Consider the following 16,173-nt stretch of genomic DNA (forward strand, 5'->3'; position numbering starts at 1 on the left):
CAATATCCTGCTCTTTTGGATCTGCCTAACAAATAGTGAGAAACATTTATATCGTAGTTTTCAAATCATGCATGCATTTCATGCACCATTGAAGACAGTGGAATTCCAGTTCTAAATGTCATAACATCAAGTCAAGATTATTTAATTCTAAACATGTATATATGTCTTTAAAGTCATTCCGTGTAAGGAATATATAAGAGAACAACAACGTTTTCCCCCAGGGTGTCCAGTCCAATTTATGAACTCTCTCAGGACTTTTTGCATTGTACTTTTTTGAGTGGTAGCAAAATGTGACTTGTATTTTCCATTCCTTTCCTATGTGATTGATGAAGCTTTCACAAGCAAGTATGTAGCAGCTTGTGAATAACTGCACTAAGAAGGAAGACTAGAATAGGAAACAGATTTTTCCTAACTGTACAGAGAAGACTGTGCATTTGTGTGTGCGTGTGTGCGACTCTCTGTGTGTTTGTATTACTAGCTTAGAAAAGAATCTACATATTTACCGGTATGTAGTAGTGCTAAATGTTATGGGCAGGTAAAAGTTTGTTCAAATGATTATACAACATATATTAAAACAATTCTAGTAACACCTCAAGAGAGTGCATGTGAGTATAGATATTAAATAATATTTACTGCTTCGATTTCATCAGGATTTGAGTCCAAAGGAAGGTATGGATACCCCTCCTCCTTTTATATCCTAATTTTTGAGCCCATATAATCTGTCAACACATGATACATGGGCAACCTTAGACATGATCAGTTTTTTTCTTCTTTTTTTCACATTATACCGGGCTTGGCGGGCTTTTGCATTAGCGCGGGGAAGCCCTGCCGGTGCAGTGAGAGGGCGGGGCGGGGGAGCCGCCAGCCTTCTCGGCTGAGGGAGGGAGGGTTTCCCCGACCGGTAGCTGCCTCATTTCCCACCCTTGGCTTATACTCGAGTCCCCAGTTTACCCCAGTTTTTTGGGGTAAAATTGGGGACCTCGGCTTATACTCGGATCGGCTTATATTCGAGTATATACGGTAATGTAATGTGCAGTGAGACATCATGATATAAGTTACATTTGTACTTCCATTGTAACATGGAACACAAGTACAAAAAGAATAGAGTTGCATTCTTTCAACATTTCCCGTTTCCCATTTCCCATTTTATGTTACAGATTTTCATTATAGATCATGAAAATAATACCGTGACATGCAGACTAAATCTTCTGAATATCAATTCATGTGTTTCATGATTATAACAAATATCATACTCTTTTACAATAGAATCTTATTTGGATCATCTTCAGTATTCTCTGGCTGTACTTCAGTTTTGCACTGTCTTTGAAGATTTCTTAAATATATTTATTGTATCAATTCTGTCTCGAATAAAGATATGGTCTTCAGATAACGAAGACCACTAACACTTACAGTATTTTCTCACATTTTAAATAAGGCCACAACCTTCTTTTTCTACCAGTATGCAATCAACCACTGTGCTACAATCAATAAATTAGACTGAATTGCTATCTCATTCTAGTGTATTCAGTATTCAGGTGTGCTCCTATGCATGGTTATTCAAAAGCCAGAACCACTTTTATAGTCCATAGTCCATTGTGTATATTTATTATCCCTAGGATTTTAGTCTTAGGCTTTACTGACATCACTTCAATATTACAGAGGAACTGTAATATCAATTATATACTTAATAATATCCATGCAACTATTCCTAGACTAATAGTAAACAATGTCATCCTTTAAAATAGGACACTATCAGCAAATTGAATTAGTATATCCCCTCCTTCATGGTGGCTAGCTGAGGGTTTTTAATAATTCCCCATCATCAGTAATCATTCTCCAAAAGGAATAGCGTGATACATGTGAATAGGATAGAATAGAATAGAATAGAATTCTTTATTGGCCAAGTGTGATTAGACACACAAGGAATTTGTTTCCGGTGTGTAAGCTCTCAATGTACATACAACAATATAGATCATTAACATAGTCCTTGTAAAATACATCATAAAACATTAGATAGAACACTTAGTGATAGTCATGTATACTAAATAAGCAATGAACATAAATCATACTAGGATACTAAGTAAACAATATAAATTGTAAGATACAAGCAACAAAGTTATAGTCATAAGAAGATAGGTAATAGGGAAGATGAGAATAATGATGGTAATACTGCCTTTTTAGATAGTTTGACAGTATTTTGGGAAGTAGTTGTTTAGTACAGTGATAGCATGTGGGGAAAACTGTCCTTGTGTCTAGTTGTTCTGATGTGTAGTGCTCCCTAGCATCGTTTTGAGGGTAGAATTTGAAACTATTTGTGTTTCAGGATGCTAGGGGTCTGTAGATATTTTCACAGCCCTCTTTCTGGCTCGTGCAGCATACACAGGGGTGGGTTGCTGGGGGTTCGCAGGGGTTCGGGAGAACCTCTAGCTAAGATTCTGTGTAGTTCGGAGAACTCCCAAATCCCACTTTTGGTTATCCCACCCACCCCTCTCCTCCCAGGAGTCTGCACGCTTCCCATTTTGGATGCAGGTAAGTGCAGGGCGTGCACAGAAGCTTGGGGAGGACAAAAAACGGGCCTACCAGAAGTTTGGGAAGGCCGGAAACAGGCCCGTTTCCAGCTTCTAGAGGGCCTCTGGAGCATGGGAAGGCTGTTTTCGCCCTCCCAGAGGCTCGAGGAAAACCTCCAGAGCCCGGGGACGGCAAAAACGTTTCCCCACCGTGGTGCAGGAGGCCGAGTAGGCCACGCCCACCGTGGCCATGCCCACCCAGCAACCAGGCAGAGAACTCTTTGCTAAATTTTTTTGAAGCCAACTGCTGAGCATACAGGTGCTCAACAGAAGGCAAATTGGTAGCAATGGTTTTTTCTGCCGTTCTAATTATATCACCACACTATATCCTTTTGAGGCAAACAAGTACAAAAAGGAAAGAAAACAACCCGAAAAATCTTAACTGCATAAGAAAAAGAAATGCAGGTAGTCCTTGGTTACGACCACTTGTTCAATGACCGTTCAAGTCATACTACGCTGAATGAAGGGGGACTTCAGACTGGTCCTCAAAGTTCTGGAAGTGGCACCCTCCTTATAAGCATGATTCAAGCACTTGACAACCAGCTCTCACTTATGATGGTTGCAGCATGCAACCATCATGTATTCAAGTGATTGCCATTTGCAACTTTCTCTACTGGCTTCCCACAAGCAAAGTCAATGGGGAAGCGATCGGGACCTGTCCATTGGTCCAGCTCGTGATGTTTTTGGGTTGCACCAAGCTGTAGCACCACCACCACCACCCTCCATGCCCCAGCTGCACTGCAACAACTCCCTGCCTGCCCTCTCTTGCATACACTTCCCACCGACCTGCCTGCAAGCTGCCTAAGGGAATGCTTTTCGTAGTTGGGACTTGTAACTTCTTGCTGGCTTCCTAATTGATTTTGCTTGTTGGAAGCTGGCAGAGATTTGGAAGTCCCAAATCTCAGTCAGGTGAGAACCTTGCAACCTGTGATCCTTGCTTTACAATGGGAACAGGGGCTGCTGGGATTGCAGTCAGTAAGTGATGTGGTCACATGATAATGTACTTTATGTCTACATTGCTTAGCGACAGGGTGGATTTGATTTAAATCACTAGTAAAAAGGCTTGATTTAAATCACGTCAATTGAAATCATGTTTTAAATCACTAGTAAAAAGGCTTGATTTAAATCAACTCGATTTAAATCATATTTTTTAAAATTATGTCATCTCTATCCCACAGCGGCTCCTCCTTTGACCCGCTGTTGACTCACCAACAGTCCCATTCACTTTTATGGGGTGGCTGGTAATGCAGCCCTGATACAACAAGGTGAGGGATGTAGCAGGCAGCAGTGAGTGGATGCCCGCTAACAGGCGCCACCATGATGGATCTGAAATGACAGGTGCTCTTTAAATGTAAGGACTCGTTCTTGCTGGTAGCTAGAATCTTTAATATTATTATTTGCAAACAAAATAAAGATTTCCTATTTAGAGTGCTTGTTATTGCAGCTTGCAGATCTTGGATTCATTGAATGAGTTTAGCAAAAATGTAAATATTGCAGAATATACAGCCTTATACTACATAACTAAGCTCCATTTCATGCTGAATAAACTAAATTATTAATATATCTTAAATAGAAAACTATTCTCCAGGGTTTTTTGATTTTTTAAAAAAAAATCATTGATTTTTATCCGCCCTGCTTAGCGAAAGAAATTACTATCATTAAATGAGGACTACCTGTATTTTTGTTGTTAGTTGCGAAGTCGTGTCCGACATAACAACTAGTTTATACTCAGCCTATTTACTATATTATTCCATTCCTTTCTATTCATGCAAACTACCAGTTTTGGCTTCCACCAAATCCATACGTTGGTTTATACGCTGCCCTTTGTTCTTTAACTTTTTGAGGATTGCATTAATTTGGCCATGATTTTCTCTAACTTCATTTTTCTTCCCACCATTCATTCTTCTTTCCATTGTTTATTTTGTAACTTAATCTTTATTCATTTAACTTGAAACTGGGCATTCATTTGTATAAACAAAATTAAATTGTTGTTTATTGTATGGGATAGCTTGGCCGATGGTTATTCCTTTACATTCTTGCAGTTTATTTCAACAGGAATTGCATATGATTTACATACCCTTCCTTTGTTTGAATTTTCATGAAGTTCTCCATATGTTGTTTGACCTTTGGAAATGGTTCTTTTTAGTTATCTTATGTTCTTCTTGCTGTGACTCAAAATACTGGGAACAAAGAAACAATTTTCTAAATAGCTCTTCCTGTATATAAATCCCTCTTTGTCCTATTAACTGTTTTAATTATGATTCCAAACTATGAAAAATATTTGTAAGGAAATACTTTGGGTTTATGCCATGAATTCATATGCCTCAATCAGTTAAATTTTTGTTTCCTTTTTATTTATTTTTCCACCTTGGGGTCAGCTGCTTCATCCATTCATTTAGCAGAGGTGGGGAGCTATAGCCCCTTTATGACCATGCTGTCTCAGGAATTCTGGGAATTGAAGTCCACAAGTCATAAAAGGACCATAGTTCCCCATCCGATTTAGAGCTTGAAGATGGATTGCATATTACTGCACTGACCCATAGTTACAGAAAATGACTGTCTTCACTCCTCCTATTCTTTTTTCTTTAATCAATCCTGTAATCCCTTGCATCGAGGTTGAGTGGGGGCAACAGAATGGAGCTGAGCGTTTATTGGCCGGATACCCTTCCTGATGCCTACGTGAAGTTCGCAGCAGACAATTACTCACTGCACCCAGAGACATATCTGCCGCTACCTAGGATCAAACTCACAGCCTCCTGATTGTGAGGCGAGAGCTCCACCTCTAGGCTACCGCACTGCTCTTCTGAACTCCTCCTAAATGTTTACAAATAATTTAAAATAAGTGTACTGATAAAGTGACGTTTTCTACAGGTAGTCCTTGACTTATAACATTTATTTAGTGACAATTTGAACTTATAAATTTGAACAGTCACTAAACGATGATTGTAAGTCAAGGACTATGTGTGTCTCTTTTTTAACATTGGCATGAACTGCTATGTCCCTTTGACTTCTTCCTTCTGGGTAGCCTTTTTTCTTCTGGTCAACTGCAGGGCAGTTCAGATTGGAAAACTTCCATCTGGAGTTCCAGAGGGTTCAGGAGCAGATGGTTTTCTCATTTAACAAACTCTTGTTGAACTTCCTGGTCTCTAATTTCACAACTCATCAGTAGATTAAATCTTATGAATGAATATGATTTGGATTTTTCTATTCGGTTTCTATTCGGGTTCACATCTTATTAAAAATGTGCAGCTTCATTTCTTCTGCTTATATGAGCAGTCCACTACCCTAGATGCTTGCCTCATCCCATCTACTTAGCCTCTAAGCTCAAATGAGCCACTGTTCTCCCATCCCACTCACCCAAGCAGAGACTACCCTGCAAACTGTAGCCGTACATGTAGTTGTCTGGAGCAGTAACTGGTTACAGAATGATGGTATCATTACAGATTTCAGCACTTTATATTTAAAGGTAAGGAAAAAGAACGGCTGTTGTTGTCCTCCTCCTCCTCCTCCTCCTCCTCCTCCTCCTCCAGCCCAGCATACATTCTCTTATCTGGTCCCATTCCAAATGTAATATAAAGTCCCTATTTCATTCCCTTTTCCCTGCACTGTTTTACTGAAGAAAGCAAGTGATACAGTTCATAGTCCTATCCTATCATGGATATTGCTAAACTTTTCCTGCCTGAATAAATAAGTTTGATGTCCCTTAATTAGGTCATTTACAAATGCAAAGGCCTAAAAACATTTCTTCCTCCTCCTCCCCCGAAATACATACACACAAGTATGAAGCACCAATTTAATTTTACCCATTTCATTGTGAAGCAAGGGCAAAAGGCTTGTTTTACCCAGAAACTGCCCTATCTTAGGAAGTGGCACACTTATTGAGAGCTTTGTCACTTTAGTCAGCTGGAGGGAGCCCTAATTGGTTCTCAGTTTTTTCTATTTGATTTCAGCATTTGAGGCTTCAAAGTGGGCAGGAGAGAGGAAATTGTGCTGGATGATGGTTAACTAAAATTGGTAGGATCTTAAATAAAGCTGGTTGAGGGGGGGGGGGTGATCACACTTAGAGGTCAGTCTTAGAAAAAAAATCCATTTTTAAATATTACTCTGGTGCAGCTGATATAAGGGAAACCATTTTCTGGTGGACTGTGATGTAAAGCTGAAATGAATGCAAAATAGATCCCACAAAAAAACGCTTCAAAGGAATAACCAGTGATAATCTGCCTGGATAGGTTTATTGATTTGATGTTAAATACATTGCATTTACTGATGGCTGTGCTTAAGGAATTGCTTCCAAGTGCATATATTAAGGCACCCAATACATTTAGATTTAGATTATGTATTTTTAGATGCAAACACTTCTGAAGAATTTATCAAGATACCAAGAATCACAAATGCATGCATGGATACTGGGCAGGGTGAATCGCAAAACATAATAATTATTATTATTATGTACAATTAATAGGATAATGTCTTCACTTGGATTGCTGACATGTACTCCTTTTCAACATTTGTATTAGTTTTTTTGTGAATCAGAGCAGCCTCAGCAGATAGCAATACTTGATTGACCCTGTCTAGCCTGAGAACCTAAGCAAGATACTTGTACTTGATGGGAGCTTTTCCGAAGACTCCAGAACTGAAAGCTGGATTTATACATTCTGAAAGAATGCAGTTGTCAACCGTTTCATATTGTTGTCAGGAAGACTACATAGATGTGCCCATAACATCAGCCTAAGCCTGTGATGGTGAACCCATGGCACGTATGCCGGAAGTGGCATGCACACCCATCTCTCCGGGCACGCAAGCTGTTACCCGTTGCTCTTCCAGGTTCCGATGCACCAGTGAGCTGGTTTTCACACGCGCGGGAGTGCCGGAAACCAGAAGGGCATCTGCCCCGTGTGCATGTGTGCGCTGGGAAGATGATCTTCCAGTTTCTGGCATGTGCATGTACATAGCCAGTTGATTTCTGCGCGTGGAAGACCAGCTGGTCGGTGGAGATGCGTGTACCGGAAACCAGAAGATGCATCTTCCCGGCGCGTGCATGTATACCAGGCAGCTGCTCTTTTGGTTTCCAACACGTGCCCAAGCTCCCATTTTGGCTCTTGGTGCCGAAAAGGTTCGCCAACACTGCCCTAAGCTAAATTAAACCCAATGGAAACTCTTTAAGAAAGAACAGCAATTTGGTCCATTTTTCTTCGATCCGATACAAATTTCCCTCTTGCTGTCAACATAGCTCATGATTTTCAACTCATATATTTTAATCTTTCTATAAATTCCAAAGATGAACATTACATTTGGATTTTTGTTTGCTCAATAGAGAGAAAGTTAGAGCACTCAATAGTCTGCTTTTTTTCTCAAGGGTCCACCAACTGGTAGTAGACTTTAGGAGAAACCCTTCCATACTTCCACCTCTCACAATACTAGACAACACAGTATCAACAGTAGAAACCTTTAAATTTCTAGGTTCTATCATATAGCAAGATCTAAAATGGACAGCTAACATCAAAAACATCATCAAAAAAGGACAACAAAGAATGTTCTTTCTGCGCCAACTCAGTAAGCTCAAACTGCCCAAGGAGCTGCTGATTCAGTTCTACAGAGGAATTATTGAGTCTGTCATTTGCACCTCTATAACTTTCTGGTTCGGTTCTGCAACCCAACAAGAAAGACATAGACTTCAGAGGATAATTAGAACTGCAGAAAAAATAATTGCTACCAACTTGCCTTCCATTGAGGACCTGTATACTGCACGAATCAAGAAGAGGGCCGTGAAAATATTTACAGATCCCTCACATCCAGGACATAAACTGTTTCAAAACCCTCAAAACGATGCTATGGAGCACTGCACACCAGAACAACTAGACACAAGAACATTTTTTCCCGAAGGCCATCATTCTGCTAAACAAATAATTCCCTCAACACTGTCAAACTATTTACTAAATCTGCACTACTATTAATCTTCTCATAGTTCCCATCACCAATCTCTTTCCACTTATGACTGTATGACTGTAACTTTGTTGCTGGCAATCCTTATGATTTATATTGATATATTGACCATCAATTGTGTTGTAAATGTTGTACCTTGATGAACGTATCTTTTCTTTTATGTACACTGAGAGCATATGCACCAAGACAAATTCCTTGTGTGTCCAATCACACTTGGCCAATAAAAAATTCTATTCTATTCTATTCTATTCAACTGTGGACACAGAGACGGGGAGATAAACAGAAAATGAGGTCTGCCACCAATCTTCATTCATGCCGTTCATTGACTATAGTCTGGCTAAAATTATGTTGCTTTCTTTCACCTGTAGGTTTGTTGATTGGTTCTGGGTGCGCTCTCTATCCTCTGGGCTGGGACAGTGAAGAAGTCAGACAAGCCTGTGGCAATCTTTCCGACCAGTTTGAACTAGGTGAGTAATCCTAACCTTGTGGAAAATGGCCTTAAATGAAATGGAATCACAAAACAAAACCAGAAAGAGAAAAACACACAAGAATGAAAGAAGTTAAGAAAGAATCTTCTATTCCTTAAGAAATGGAACAGCTGCCCAGCCAAAATCTATACCTAGGACTAAAGTAAAGCCACTTCAAAGACTCATTGCGTATGTGCTACTTTAACTGTGGTTTAGCCTTGGCTGGGTTTGTATAACATGCTGAGATATAAATCGCCTATAAACTGCAATTATTGGGTTTGCTAAAATTGTAAAGCAATAATAATATAATTAGACAAAATTTCCGTCTTTTGATTGCAAGAGGCCACAAAGCCTGGATCCGCACATATACTGTGCTGACTCATTCTAGGTTCTTGGGAAAAACTCAAATGCGTATGAAGGTCAACACCAGCTACAGAGCTGGCAACTGTGATTTCACGTTGTTGTGTATATAATTTTTAAAAACCCATTATGGTTTTTAGACCATAGTGTGAACTGCGTCCTTAAGTATGTTTTCTTCCCTAATTTCTGCCTGCTCTACTACTTTAAGTCTTGTAATGCGAGTCCTCTATCCCATAAACTTTAATTCATTTTGAAACGGTCATCCTGAGTTGAATGTGGGGGATCCTACATATAGAAATCAAAAAGGACTGGATCCCCCAAACCATACTGCAGTGGAGAGGAAAATGCCCTTGTTTTCAGAGATGGTTCCCGATTCCTGAAGATATACCCAAGTGCAAGCTAACCTATGTTAGGGGCAGATATCTGGACACTGTTTTTGAATCTAAAAAGAGTTTTTAACCCCTAAAAAAGTCTGATGAGTGCAGGGGTGGTATTCACTTACCTTCGCTACTGGTACGCAAATGTGAGTATGCTCACAAAGCCTTCCGTGCATGCGCAGAGCATCAAAAATGGGACATGATTATGTCCCGGCGGGTGGGCGGAGCCTCCCGCAGCCGCCGCTACTGTTTCGCCTGAACCGGATAGAACTGGTTGAATACCACCACTGGATGAGTGCTTGTTTTTATACAACCCCCACAAACTCCTAGGCGTTTGATCTGTGCAGGCATCTCTTGAAGGCAAGAAAACTTCAGATCTTTGCCTATCCTCATACCAAGGAGCCAGCATGTTTACAAACTTGGTGGGTGAGGAACAAATGAATATGGCCTATGAATACACCTGTTTTCCTTCAATTATTGAATACCGCATTAAAATGCTACCAGTATTAATCCAATGGGGGGGGAAGAGAGATAGAGAAAAGGAGGGCAGGACTTCCAATAATACTGTCTTTGTGTCTTTTGTCTCTCCTGCAGGAACCTGTGAAATTGGCTGGGCTTACTATTGTACAGGAGGAGGAGCTGCAGGGGCAATGTTGATATGCACTTGGCTGGCCTGTTTCTCTGGCAAGAAACAAAAACAATATCCTTATTAAAGCCAGAGCAAAACAGAACAAAAGAAAACAGTTTTGGGGCTGGGGTGGGGTGGGGTGGGAGAACAGTTTGTATGTTTTCTTGAGAAGAGGCATATTAACTCTTTATTGTAGCCAGATAAATGCAAGCAAGAGTCAGTGAAGTTGGAACCGATGTGTGATATACTGTGAAAAGGAAGGAGGTTCTCTGGGTCTTAAGGAGGATCTCAGGACTGAGAATCTTGTGGCTGGGGGGCTAAATTCTAAATGCATTCTTCCTAGCCGGTTATGGGCATCGTCCAACCACATGAAGTATCCCCTCTCATGAAGGGTGGGGAAAAGCAATGGGATTTTAGCACATCATCAATTGAAAAGAGTTGAAAAACCTTGTCTTCAAAGACAAGGATTGGGCTTCAGAAAAGTTTCTCAGCAAATAGAGAAGAAAGGGAGTGTTTCTTCTCCTTTGTAACCTGCTTGTACTGTGGAGCAAGTGCCAATTTTCTTAGAAGTGTGGCTATCACTTGCGTATCTATAGGGAGACCTGTTTTTAGGCCTTAACACGGTTTGCCTTTAAGGGCATAACGGGGCTGGCGGATTGGCCTTTTGCAGAGTATGGGGGGTTTTTTTCCCTCCTCGAATTTGAATCTGAAGTAGGTCGGGGCCTTCTTTTTGTGGGACTCTAAAAGCACAGCTTCCTACATTTGCACAGACACTTTCCCCTCAAACATACACAACAAATATTAGCCCCGTGGATCAGGTTAGTGTGTGTGTGGTTTTTTTTAAATGTACAGCCTTCAGGTATTTGACCAATCTGCCTGTATATGTGTATGTTTGTGCGTGTGTGTAATACAAAGCAGTTTGAGCAGTAAATTGCTGTGGCAGTTACTGTTACTCAGGCAAATTTCTAAAGCCAATATAAATCTTGTCACCTCTGCCTAAAAGCACAGAAATTCACTCCAGACATTCCTTTGTCTTCACCTATACATATTACCAGCTCATTGTTTCATTTACAGATTACATACAGATTTGGCCAAATTATCTATTTTATAAAAGCCTGGGTAGTGAAATTCATCTGCTTTTTCAAATGAGAAAAAAAACAAACTGATTTTAATGGACAGTTGGAAACAGTAAGCTGGTGGGTGTAGAATGAATTTAAGACCATATGAACATATTCTTCAACTTCCAAATGCCTCAAGGCAGATTTTCACATCACAAAAATTTTTCATATCACACACCTGTAGTGTGAAGTGTGATCATCCCTAATTTTCATACAATTGTACGCATTCAAAAGACTTTTCATCCAAATGAACAAAGCCACATACATCGTTTCAATGTATTTTCCTTTGAACTTCCTTTCCCTATACATTTAAAATATTTATTAAGAATTTTTTCCCCATAGATTTAAGGACAAATTTTAAAAGAAAGAAATGCAAGGTAGAGAAAAGCGGGGGGGGGGGGGGACCTAAATTTAAAGGATATATGATTTCTGACATGCTTTTCAACAGATAATCTTATTATCCTTCCTCCCTCTTAGATATTATATGTCCCCTTCAGCTCCTTATTTAATCCCCATCTTTCTTAATCTTCACCAATGAACTTCCATTTTCATCTATGATCAAGCATACACACTCTATGCCTTTTTATTAAGCTTAGTACACACAAACCTCTCTCCTTTTTCAGGTAATTAAAACAAGAAAAAGGGAACATTTCCCATCCATGCCAAGCTTTCCCTCTACTTCTTCCCTTGGAGAGAATTAACGTATAGTATAAATATGCCCTTTTCTCCTCTCTTTTCTTCATATATTTACTGGGAAGGACAGCAGGGGAAGTGCCACTACCTCTGCTTCATAACTCTTTATGTGAAGGGAAGGGTTGCACAATGCTTGCTGCAATGCAAAATCTGTTTTACGTAGACAGAGCACACCTATTTCAATGATGCACAAGGCCACAAAGGTCAGGCCACCACTTTTACTGGGCCAGTTTTATTTCTTTGCAACCACTACATTCCCTGCGTATCTTATCATTGCCATGGGATGCAAAGGCTGCAACCAGAAATGTTCCAACCCAAATATTTCAGAAGGGATCGGATCCGCAAAACGGAGTTGGAACATTCAGGGACCAGGCTTTGCCTCTCCCACTCCATTGCATTAGGGGGGGAAAGACCCCCCCAATACCCATACTGTGGAATAGAGCAGTTGCAATAAGTACTCTGTGCACTTAGTTTGTTTTTGTGTGTGCGTGTGCGTGTGATAAATTTGAATTTCAGTATTATGCCACATTTTAAACAAACGACTCTAATGGACTTATGGGCCATTTTTTCCCCAGTATTTTATATAGTGTAGATGTGATCTCAAGTTTTATTGTCATTTTCAGAACTATATCAATTTTATTAATCTCAACATTTTCTATGTTATTAAAAATGCAATATTATACTCAGCATATGTAGCCTTTTAGATAAAGAGTATTCCTACGAAGGGACACCTCTGTCCAGTGACACTAATGTGTATGGCACAGTAGAATATTACTACTTATACAAGGGCAATGAAAAGCATCTTCCAGGTTTTATTACTAATACTGTTAGTAATTATTGTTGTATTGTGCTGTATTGTTTATTTTAATATTCATTTTTATAACGCAATATAATACGTACTATTTTGTTAGTACTTTAGAATCTGTATAAATAAATGTCTTCTTCAACTGTACAATTTCCCCATATAATCAAACTTTTGGCTTAGTCCTAAACTTAAGCAAATGCTGACTTGTCTGTGGCCATGATGGCGAACCTGTGGCATGCAGCACCCTCTCCGATGGCGCGCAAGCCGTCGCCCTAGTCCAGCTCAGATGCACATGCACACACGCCTCCCACCGGCCAGCTGGTCTTCGAGTCTGTCGTGCATGCGCAAGAAGCGTGCGTGGGGGCCGCATGCAAAGGCGCGGGGCCACACGAGCATGCGCAGGGGTGGGGCACATGCACGGGGCTGCACACACACAGCTGGGGCGCATGCACAGGGGCCGTGCGCGCACTGCATTTTGGAAGGTCGGGTGTGCGCACGCTTAGGGCACTCGGTCCAGAAAAGATTAGCCATCATTGGATTATGCTTTAATCTCTCCCTCTATGGATCATAGGAGTGAGATATTTGTAGACATGATTCCACACCACATGCTGGAACAGAACTTGACAGAATAAGGGGGAAATTGGTGCCTTTGCATCCTTTTACAAAAAGGGAAGGGTTAAAAAGTCCCAACCACTTATGCCTCCTAATGCAAAGCTGCCTGGCTCCTCTGGCAGCAGAGAAGAGGTACTGGCAGTAGCCCTTGTCTCCGTATGTGCAATCAAGTTCCAAAATGGTCATAAAAGGGGAGCTCCATCCTGCACAGCTGCCATTGTACGTGGAACGTTTTTGGGCCCTGAACCAGGGATGAAATGCTGCTGGTTCGGACCGGATCACCCGATCTGGTAGCGATGGCGGCGGGTGGTTCGGAGAACCCGTAGCAAAAATCCCTCCCCCCCGCCCATGCACAGCTGAGCCGCGTGATCATCCAAGGTTTTTTTTTACTTTTAAAAGCATTTTTTCTTTGGCCCAAAAAAATGCTTTTAAAAGTTAAAAAAAGCCTCTGATGATCACGCGAATCAGCTGGGATTGTCAGAACCTTTTAAAAAATGCTTTTAAAAGTAAAAAAAAAAAAGTGGCCACGCCCACCCAGCCACATTACCACCACTAAGCCACGCCCACAGAACCGGTAGTAACCAATTTTACATTTCATCTCTGCCCTGAACCCACGGCTCTTCTAGCTGTTGGATCTGAAACATCAGGATATATGGGAATATTTTGGAAAGAGTATACAGGTAGTCCTCGACTTACGGAAACAATTCAGTCCAGAATTTATGTTGCTGAGTGAGAAATTTGTTAAAATGAGTTTTGCCCCATTTTACGACTTTTCTTGCCACAGTTAAGTAAATCACCGCAGTCGTTAGTAAGTTAGTAACACGGTTGTTAAGTGAATCAGGCTTCCCCACTGACTTTGTCAGAAGGTTGCAAAGGGGGATAACATGACTCTGGGACACGGCAACCGTCATAAATATGACTCCGTTGTCAGGCATCTGAATTTTGATTGCGTGACTGTGGAGATGCTTCCAATGGTTGTAAGGGGGGGATGTAAAAAACGGTCATAAGTCACTTTTTTTTGTGACGTTGTAACTTTGAACGGCCACTAAACAAACTGTTGTAAGTCGAGGGCTATCTGTACTACAAAGGGGAATTATTCCAGTGGCCAGAGCAACTTTCACTAAAATAATATAGAAATGTACCAGAATTAAGGTAACAGATATTTCTCATGCAGAGGTCAGTTCCCCATCAGCAGGAGCTCCATGCTGGACTTTTTTTGTGGGGTGTGTGTGTGTGTTATAGAAGTGATTTGCCGTTGCCTCATAGGATTCTTTTAGCTCACAATCCTGCAATTTCAGGTTCAAAGCAACGTAGGTCAAAGTTGTTAATATCCTAGTATCTTGTAGGAACTTTTGGAGTAGAGCAACAAAGATCAAAGTTCAGAGGAACGACGTTAGTTTATTTATTTACTTATTTTATTTTTATTTTTATTTGAATTTATATCCCGCCCTTCTCTGAAGACTCAGGGCGGCTTACACTATGTCAAGCAATAGTCTTCATCCATTTGTATATTATATACAAAGTCAACTTTATTGCCCACAACAATCTGGGTCCTCATTTTACCTACCTTATAAAGGATGGAAGGCTGAGTCAACCTTGGGCCTGGTGGGACTTGAACTTGCAGTAATTGTAAGCAGCTGTGTTAATAACAGACAGACTTAATTGACAGACGGATTATGTGTCATAGGTTATTGACTCCTAGTGACCACATCACCTCAACTTTGGATGCACCTCAACATTGGAATATCATTTCCAAGGCCTTTTTGGCTGCTCTGCGGAGCTCCAATCTGCAGCCTTTTTCATGACTTCTTATTGCTTTACTGTTGATGGTTGATTCTAAAAGGCAGAGGCTATCCACTATTTTGATAAATTTACTATCAAATCTAAGGTGGTGGTTCTACCCGCTGCCCTCAAGTTGGTCTTCCTTCTATTTATGTTAGTCACAAATGTTTTACATATAATGCTGTCTTTAACATGTTTATAACATGTCAATATCCCAAGCAATGCTTTTCTTTGGACATTATAAATTGCTGTTAGTTCTGCTCTGCTTAAAAAAATAACGAACACGTTCATTATTCAGAAAAAGTTTCTTTAAAAGGTGAGAACCATCACAATAATGAGTATAAAACAAGGCAACTATAATGTATGGAATTGGTTTGGGAGGCTGAATAGTCACAACATACCGTAGTTTTTAAAATTTTCATTTCAGAGTACTATACCAAAATATAACAGGAAAACAGATCAGCAATTGAAGAAACGCTTTAAGTTGCCTTTGAATAGAGGCTGTGCTTAGAAAAACCTTCAGTAGATGCGGATCGCCACTGGTCCAGGCTCTGCTAATGCTGAAGTACAATGCATATTTTTCAAAGATCTTATCTGCTCATAGAGTAGAAATTGCTCCCCAAGATTACTGCAATAGCCCTTCCTTCCTTCCTTCCTTCCTTCCTTCCTCCCTCCCTCCCTCCCTCCCTTTCCTTCCTTCCTCCCTGTTTGTTTATTTCTTTGTTTATTTAATCAAATATGCTGTTTAAGGCTGGCGATAAGACCACTGCAAGCACATAACTCTGATTATGTTAAAAGAATGAACAGAAAAACTCTTGGAA

General features: G+C 40.4%; 1 protein-coding gene across 1 annotated transcript in view; it reads left to right on the forward strand.

The window, feature by feature from the left end:
- The window catches only part of LHFPL6 (LHFPL tetraspan subfamily member 6), a 33,312-nt gene extending 20,204 nt beyond the window's left edge, over positions 1-13,108 (forward strand). Inside the window, exons 3-4 of the mRNA XM_058180580.1 lie at positions 8,879-8,977; positions 10,309-13,108. Of these exons, the coding sequence (XP_058036563.1) occupies positions 8,879-8,977; positions 10,309-10,427 (218 nt within the window). The 3' untranslated portion in view covers positions 10,428-13,108. The remainder of the gene's footprint in view (positions 1-8,878; positions 8,978-10,308) is intronic.
- Positions 13,109-16,173: the final 3,065 nt, after the last annotated feature.

The sequence above is a fragment of the Ahaetulla prasina genome, chromosome 1, assembly GCF_028640845.1.
Source record: "Ahaetulla prasina isolate Xishuangbanna chromosome 1, ASM2864084v1, whole genome shotgun sequence".
Classification (NCBI taxonomy): Eukaryota; Metazoa; Chordata; class Lepidosauria; order Squamata; family Colubridae; genus Ahaetulla; species Ahaetulla prasina.